The sequence below is a fragment of the Oryctolagus cuniculus genome, chromosome 15 (genome assembly GCF_964237555.1).
Source record: "Oryctolagus cuniculus chromosome 15, mOryCun1.1, whole genome shotgun sequence".
Taxonomy (NCBI): domain Eukaryota; kingdom Metazoa; phylum Chordata; class Mammalia; order Lagomorpha; family Leporidae; genus Oryctolagus; species Oryctolagus cuniculus.
This window is the reverse complement of record NC_091446.1, coordinates 33,461,548-33,470,517: the sequence shown is the minus strand read 5'-3', so window position 1 is coordinate 33,470,517 and position 8,970 is coordinate 33,461,548. Positions and strand designations below refer to the sequence as shown.

The 8,970-nt window shown below is 47.0% G+C and overlaps 1 protein-coding gene across 1 annotated transcript in view; it reads right to left on the bottom strand.

The window, feature by feature from the left end:
• BLNK (B cell linker) overlaps positions 1 to 8,970 on the bottom strand; it is a 71,472-nt gene that overhangs the window by 47,732 nt on the left and 14,770 nt on the right. The window contains exons 2-3 of the mRNA XM_051823460.2: positions 3,104 to 3,169; positions 33 to 82 (exon numbers count right to left, since the gene is read on the bottom strand). Of these exons, the coding sequence (XP_051679420.1) occupies positions 33 to 82; positions 3,104 to 3,169 (116 nt within the window). The remainder of the gene's footprint in view (positions 1 to 32; positions 83 to 3,103; positions 3,170 to 8,970) is intronic.

Sequence of the window (8,970 nt, the reverse complement as noted above, 5' to 3'; positions counted from 1 at the left end):
CACTTAGTCAAGTGTCTTAGAAACGGTCTTACCTGAAGCGTAGTCCCTCCGAGGAACGCTTGGAGGTGCTTTGACTTTCAGCCTGTGGACAACAACCATCAGACCAAGGGTGAGTGGGTAGGGCAGCTGTTGTCAAGGACCATAGTATAAGCCAATATGGGGATAGAAACATACAACTAACAGTGGCTTGCTTCAGGCCCATCACGCTGAAAGACTGAATATACTGTAAAGGCAGCGAAGCCACAGATGTCTCCCATCTCTCCCCATCTCCCCAGTGCACCAGGTTGGCTACGACTGACGAAGGTGAAGCTGGGTAGTAAAGAGGTCTGCATATCAGTTCAGAGGTTCAAGAAAGACAAGCACTGTTGGCTTGGCAAGGGAAGAAGATGAATTACACTTCAATGGCTTACAAACACTTTAATTAACAGGACAAAAAGTAGGTACCATAAGCACTTTAGTTGTAAGTTGGGTGGAAATTATTTTTGTACCATCTTTAAAAATGCCAAATAAGTGAGCAGTGAGTGTCTCAAGATTGGAGATTGTGATATTTAGCTTATTTAGACGTTGAACTCTTTCCAACACTCTCAAAATTACTTCGGTATCTTTATTCACATATAAAATGTGCTTGGTAGTCACAATCCTTCTCTGTTCATTTAAAGTGGAAATTTAAAATTACATTTTAAAAAAAGTACCCCAATTTTAGGCTTTTTATACATTCCGACAACATCTCCCTTTCCATTATTTGAATGAGAAAAGTATATAGTAAATTATTTATACTCTTGTAGTAAATTATTTTTAATAATAATTACCCATTTTAGAATTATTTGTGGAGCTGGTGCTGTGGCATAGCCAGTAAAGCCACCACCTTCAACTCCAGCATCCCATATGGGTACCAGTTTGTGTCCTGGATGCTCCACTTTTTTTTTTTTCTTAACATTTATTTATTTATTTGAAAGGCAGAGTTACAGAGAGGCAAAGAGAGAGAGAGAGGTCTTCCATCCGCTGGTTCACTCCCCAAGTGGAAGCTGCACTAATCCAAAGCCAGGAGCCAGGAGGTTTTTCCAGGTCTCCCATGCAGGGGCCCAAGGACTTGGGCCATCCTCCACTGCTTTCCCAGGCCACAGCCGAGAGCTGGATCGGAAGTGGAGCAGCTGGGACTCTGACCGGCATCCATATGGGATGCCGGCACTGCAGGCGGCGGCTTTACTTGCTACACCACAGCACCAGCCCTGAAGCTCCACTTTCAGTCCAGCTCCCTGCTGGTGGCCTCGGAAAAGCAGAAGATGGCCCAAATGCCTGGGATCCTGCAACCCACATGGGAGACCTGTAAGAAGCTCTTGGTTTCCACCTTGCCCAGCCATGGCCATTGCGGCCATCTGGGGAGTGAACCAGCAGATGGAAGATTTCTGTCTCTCCCTCTCTCTCTGTAACTCTTTTAAATAAATGGATCATTTTTTTCAATATTTGCTTACTGAAATTTAAAATATATATTTCATTTAAAACATATCCAGCATTTTATTTATAAAAATATTTTTATTATATTCTATTTATAAAAATATACTCTTATATAGAAGTGGTATATAGGGTGATTATTATATATAAAACTCATTTATTTCTTGAAAAAAATACAGAAATTCGTGATTCATTAAATGCATGCATGTGCATGCACACATACAAACTTTGCAAACCTTAAACCAGAATTGTAATTTTGCAAAAATAACAATATCTATATTTACGTAGAAATTCCATTTTCCACCCCCATAAATTCTCCTATCAGTTCACAACTTTGATTACAAGTCAGCAGAGTGTGCTAGGACAATGTTATCACTGGACTGACAATGATGGCCTCAGACCATGAGACTTTTTTTACTTTCCAAAATGTTGTATGGAAGAAAAGCAATACCAGAATGGCCTGGTGCCCTGGTTGGTTCATGGAGCAGTGAAGTTTCAAAAACCACAAACCAAGTGATAGCCAATTTTATCATCACTTCATAAAAGAAGGAACGCTGACTTTGACACCCCCACGTGTACGGTTCTCATCTCAGAATAAAGACCAGAACTCAAGAAAGGACTGAACACAGGCCAGGAGTAAAGTTCGTTGTGGGCGGTCATATACCAACCCCTAACACTTTTTTTTTTGTAAGAAAAACAAGATTTATTTAAGTCAGAAACCTGCCGCAGCATCAGGAAGAGGGCTCCAAGGAAGGCAGCACGCCCGGGAAACCTGTCAGAGTGGGGTCTTTCACGCACAATTCGGGATCAGCCCCTCACATTTGTAGGCCGTTCTTTCCTCACGCGGCCATGGACCAGTGTGAAGTCTGTCACTGGTCACTGGCGCTGGGGAATCTGTGTTTGATGGTGCTTCCTCCTTCCGAGGGTGCACTGCTGCCTGACCCCGAGGGAGAGTTTAACCACAGGGCACTCTGAACCTAAGGGTCCGTGAGCTCACCAGTGTGTGGGTGTGGTGGCCATCGTTTCTGGGCTGAGAAGAAATGTAGTTTGTCAAGTAGATGTCTTTGGGTAAGTAGAAGTCTTTGGGTCAATAGGCGAGGTGTTGCAAAAAGCAGCTGTCATAAGACATTGAACGGCATGGCTGCTGTAAGTGCGCCTGTCCGTGGGCTGCAGTTTGGGAGCACGCAGGCCGATCTGGGCGTCAGCTTTCCCTGAGTGCCAACTGAAAACACTACTTTAAGGCAACCATTGGAAAAAGTAGAATCAAAAAAGGGAAAACACACATGGCACCCTAAAGCTAGGGTGTGTCTTGTAACCTCATTTGGATTGCTCTAAGCCTGCCGCGGTGGCCCTTAGCTAAAAGGCTAGAGCTGATTTTCCTGTCTTGCCATTTGTGAGGCACATTGACTGGGCATAGCTCACCTTTCCTGCAGGGAGAAGGAAGAGCAAATTCCCTGAATACCACCACCCTCACTTGCCATGCTTCCAGAAAGTGGGCCTCAACACCGTGTAGTCCAGCCCTGGTAAAACGGGGTTACCTGCCAAACAGGTTGCAGCTCCTCACTTGGGTAACAGAGAATGTAGTGTTCTTCCACTTAGCACAGGCTGGCTTATTTTGTATAAGTATGTATGTAAATGCAGCCTAACTTACTTTTTAATTTTGTTCATTATTCCACCTTCATTGTTCTTAATGTCATGGACCATCTTCTGAAGCTGCCTGTAAGAAACAAAAATAAACATGCAATATTAATAACTAGGTTGAGTTTTTTAAGGAATCATTTTATTATTTGAGAGGCAGAGTTAAGAGAGTTGAGGAGAAGGGGAAAGGGGTGGGGGGGAGAGAGAGCGTGAGCTCTCATCTGCTGGTTTACGCCCCCAGATGGCCACAGCTGTGGGCCAGCAGCCTGCCAGGTGATTCCTGGCAGTTAAGTGGGAGAACCTAGCAGGCTATTGGCACACAGCTGCCTGGGCCCCACCTCCTGCACATCTGATTGGCTCAGTCTGGGGTGGGGGTCAGAGAATTTGCATTTCTATCAAGTTCCCAGGTGTTGCTGACCCTCTCTGGTCAGGAGAACACCCTTTGAGCTCTCTGTGACAGACCTTTTCCCACTGTGAGCCTTTAGTTATGCTCAAGTAAAGCAAAGACATACCCTCTTGGGAAAAGCTAAAGTTTCATTAACCCAAGTGCCAAGTTTTAGGGGAAAAAAAAAAGCTGAGTTATCAGCTTGGTAATATAATCTGGGTATGTGCTTTACTGGACTGTTGCTTCTTCCAGGAGCTCTCGACTTTTCCTTGTGTGAATTTAGACTACCTTGTATCTATGGATGGTGATTGTTTTTTAATAGTCCTGAGCTTTCTTTTTGAGTCATGGTTTGTAAAAGTTGAGATGAAGGGATATGAATATGCATCTTACATTGCAAAACAAAGCGAAAGGAATTGGACCTCGCTTGGAGCAGAGAGCCACTGCTGGGCCACCCTACAATTCCTAGCTTGTTGCTCTACGGCTGTCTAACACAGGATGAGGTGGTATTGGCACTCAGACACCACCACATCTCTGTGGGCCGATGACAGTCTTTCCTCGCTGTCATTCATCCTGCGAAGGCTCCTGTCTAGAAACAAGACATGAGGAAAATGAAGATGTTGCAGGCAGGCCTTAAGCTTGTACTGTGCCATTTCTGGTCTTCCTGGGCCTCCTGGTTGTTGGTCCCTCGTACAGGGAGACTTCTAGAAGTACTTTGTGTAGTGCGGAGGGAATGCTCTACAGCTGAGGGAAAAGCAGGGGAACCTGGAGGTGTAGCCTCATCTTGTAGCAAATATAAATCATTTTCTGTGTTGTACTTCCTGTCCCCAAGTAAGTCTCATACATTCAGCAGTCTCTGTTCGGACTGTGGGGAGCAAGGGAGGGGTCTGTGGCCAAAGGTGGAAGAAGCCCAGGAAATCCGGATGGAGCGTGGAGGATGCCACCTGTACCCCAATAGGGGGAAGTGGCCCAGGAAGGCTCTGCCACGGATCTGGAGGCAAACAAGAACCAGGGTGGAGCCAGGGATCCTGAAGCAGCCCCCAGCATGCCCGGAGTCCCAGGGGTGGGAAATCTGCTCAGAGTGGCACAGGGTTCTGGAATTTCAATGGCAACAAATAGTGACCGTTGTTCTTCATTGTTTTGGAGTCACAGGCAAGTTTAGTGGCTGATCACATTGGTTGTGAAGCTTTTAACTTTATTTCTGATTAAAAATGTAACTATATGCTCAATGAAAGAAACCAATCCCCAAAGGCTACATATTGTATGATCCCAGCTATAGGACATTCTGGGAAAGAAAACTACAGACAGTAACAAGATAAGAGGCTTCCATAGGTGTGGCAGGAGGGACAGAGCGATGAACAGGTGGCCCGTGGAGGATTTTCTCGGGGAGTGAAACTACCTGGTATGACACTGTAATGCGAGAGCCTTGAATACAAATTCTATCAAAATTTGAGAGTAAAAAAAGAAAAGTTTTTCTTAATTCCAGCCCCCTGTTAACATTACTGGACCAGCCTTTGCATGTTTAGCTTCAGGGCAGAAGGCGCAATTAGGACAGATCATCCTTGACACTTGGGAATCTGCCTCTCCCACCCCGGAGATCTTGAACATGTTCCGAAGTGAGCACCGCCCTTGGGCTTTCTCTACACCTTTCCTCCCTCGGCACTGGAAGGGGCTTTTAAACGCAGAAACCCTGACAGGTGGGTATGAGTGACAGGAGTTGTGAGGTACGGAGACCCCTGAACTTGAGGGAGGGAGAAGGAAGACCGGAGCAGGAGAAACAAGTGCTGTGAATGCCTGGCTTCCGGGAGCCTGGAGGCGGCGGACAGCGGACGGCCTCAGGTCTCCTCCTAGGCCTTCAGCAGATCACCATCCAAACCAGCGGTTTGTAGAGCATAATCTAAGGAGAACCTGAATATGCAGAAATTCAGACCGCTGGACCCCCACCAAGCCCACCAATGGAACGAAAATCCCAGCAACCTGCATTTGAACAGACTTCCCAGGACTGGAAGGTTGAGAACCATTTTTCAAAGGACCAGGACAGGTTTATCAACTGCCAGGCCGGGCTTAATTTCAAAGAGCGAAAGAGAAGACTGGCCAGCCTGCGGAGTCTCTCCCACCCGTCCACAATTGCCTGAAGTCTCACCAAGGACAAATCTTCCTCTTTATCCATAGGAGAGGCCACACCTGCCCACACCCTCCTGCTGGGAAAGGGCACACACAGGCTAACAGGAGTTTTAGTCAATGGTAGGATGGCCACTTTCAACAGGGGGAAAGAGCGGAGGAATCCGCGTGCTTGCTGCTGGCCAGGCTTTCACAAGTTGGGCATAGAGGTGCTTCTTGTCTGCCAGTCTTCCGTTCCCTGGCAGCCTGGAACCATGGCAGGGTCTCCAAAGCCAAGAGTCAAACACATAAAGTCAAACCTTCTTCAACCAGCATTTTCTGGATTGAAGTTAAGACCCTACATCGACGAGCAGCTGCTACACATCTTCCAGGAAGGACAGTTAGCTTAGAGAAGCAGTCTTGACTCTGGCTGTACATCAGAATCACAAGGCAGTGTTATCAGACTGGAGATCTTTGCACACGGCCCAGGGAAAGTTCTCTGGCCAAGAATGCACAAGGAAGAGAAGGATCCACAGACCCTTGCAGACCTCCAGAACAGTGCCTGCAGGCTGCGCCAGCCCCAGCCATGTCTGCGCACAGGACAAGCTCAGCAAGGGTGAAGCTGCTGAGACATCGAGCCGAGGGGGCAGGGGGAAGGCACAGTCTAAAGAAATTCCTAGTTCACAAAACACCTTTCCAATAATTTTGATTAAATATGAGATGACTTAACAGATGGCATTATCTGCAAGAAATATATACTTGAAGTTTAGCAGAAGAGAAAGGGTAAGGAAGCATCCTCCTCTCCCGTGGCTCCATAGTCCACTCACAGAAGGCTTTAATGCCTTTTTCTCACTGCCATCTTTGCAGAAAAGGCTGAAAGCAAGGCAATGATAATCAGAGAAAAAAAAAAATCAGGGTTAAGGAATGGACTGGCCAGCACCGCGGCTCACTAGGCTAATCCTCCACCTTGCGGCACCGGTTCTAGTCCCGGTCGGGGTGCCGGATTCATCCTGGTTGCCCCTCTTACAGGTCAGCTCTCTGCTATGGCCCGGGAGTGCAGTGGAGGATGGCCCAAGTCCTTGGGCCCTACACCCCATGGGAGACCAGGAGAAGCACCTGGCTCCTGCCATCGGATCAGCGCGGTGTGGCGGCCGCAGTGGCCATTGGAGGGTGAACCAACAGCAAAGGAAGACCTTTCTGTCTCTCTTTCTCACTGTCCACTCTGCCTGTCAAAAAAAAAAAAAAAAAAAAAAAAAAAGGAATGGACTAAAGAGGGTCTGAAGTGAAAGTGACTCTTTGCAACAGAGCCGATAAATCCTTCCTTCTTTATTAACCTCGGGACCATTTCTTGAGTTTCATCCTTTCAGAATCTGTAGGGCTGGCCCTTTTCTCTGAGCCAAGATTCAAGTCTAAACCTTTTGCTTTATAAAAGGAAATGTAGTCCGCGGAGGGCCATGCTGTGAGGATTTGTTAGCGCCTTTCTTGGCTAATATTTCTTTTTTTTTTTTTTTCTTTGACAGGCAGAGTGGACAGGGAGAAAGGTCTTCCTTTACGATTGGTTCACCCTCCAATGGCCGCTGCAGCCAGCGCACTGTGCTGATCCAAAGCCAGGAGCCAGGTGCTTCTCCTGGTCTCCCATGCGGGCACAGGGCCCAAGGACTTGGGCCATCCTTCTCTGCACTCCCGGGCCACAGCAGAGAGCTGGCCTGGAAGAGGGGCAACCGGGACAGAATCCGGCGCCCCGACCAGGACTAGAACCCAATGTGCCGGTGCCGCAGGCGGATGATTAGTCTGGTGAGCCCTGGCGCCGGCCTCGGCTAATATTTCTGTAACTCAGATTTCGCCAGCCACTTCCTCCCGCAGTTTCTCAGAGGCTCCTGCATCCAGCCTTGCTTTTTGTCTCAGTTGATCGTTATTCAGTCTCACCCTGTGATCTTGTAGAATCCCAGGAACCACCTGATTGGGTATCCTTAGAACATCTGTGCTGATACAGTTGGCTTGGTATCTCTACTACTTATAAGATTAATCTGGACTAGAAATCTCTCCAGTGTTTGCCTTGGAATATACAGCAGCAAAGGACAGATCCAGGGGCATTGAGACACCTGCATCCTATGTAGAAAGGCCTGAGTTTGGTACCCAGCTCTGGCTTCCTGCTAATGCAGACCTGTGAGGTACCAGTGATGGCTTGAATAGTTGGCTTCCTGCTTCCCACATGGGATACCTGGATTGAGCTCCGGGCTCCCAGCTTGGGCTTGGCCCAGTCCCAGCTGTTGTGGACATCTGGTGAGTGAGCCTGCAGATAGAAGATCTTCCTGTCTCTCTATCTGCCTCTTAAATAAATAAATATTTTTAAAAACAATACATCCAGTCTCTTAACTACATATACTATGAATGGATTTTGAAACATTTTTAACAGTAAATTTAAAATTAAAAGATTTTAAAAAATTAATGATCATCACTGTGTTTGACATTCAGATGATTTAACATTATTGACTCTGGGTTTCTTTTTATGATACCACTCTTCATTTTTATAGTATTTTTGTGAAATATACACTATAACCTTATTTGAAATTTTACTAATTTATTTAATTGAAAAAGCAGAGAGAGCGAGAGAAGGAAAGAGAGAGAGGGAGAGAGAAAAGCAGAAGAGATCTCTTATCTACTGCCTCACTTCCCAAATGCCCATAACAGTTGAGAGTGGGCCAGCTCAAAGCCAGGAGCCTGGAACTCCGTGGAGGTCTTCCATGTGGGTGGCCGTGATCCAACGACTTCAGCCATCACCTGCTGCCTCCCAGGATGTCCATGAGCATGCAGTTGGAACAGAAGCAGAGCAAGGACTTGGACGCAGGCACTGTGATATGTGGTGTGGGTGTCCCACCTGGCATCTTATCCTCTGTACCAAATGTCCACCTTATTACGAAATGTTAACAGGAGTGTATTATAGGAAGGTTACAGCTGCTGGTAAGAAAAACAAGAAAATGAAGCTTGAAATCTGGTATCCTTGAGTCTTCAGATTTGAGAGTTCTTTTACCCTTTCTGTGTCTTTGATTCTGCACCTCCCTCCCCTCACCAGTCACGTCAAGAGTGAGGAACGGCACTAGATATCAGGGACAGAAAGTGCAGAAGCTCCAAGGTGAAGCTGGGATGTCTGGGGTTTAATGAGACTCTGAGAGTGACAGGAATGTGGGGTGTTGTTGGGGTTGTTTACAAGAGGGACAGGGACAGGCAGTCAAAGGCCTTGTCAGTCAGGTCTTGGAGACGGGGGTTACAGGCAGCAGGAAGTCCTTGCTCGGGGTGTGTCATGATCAGGCGGGAGAACGGAGAGCCTGGGAACGGGGACACTGGTGGCCGTATCACAGGGGGCTGGGCCAGGCCTAGGTTTCAGCCCGTGACCATGG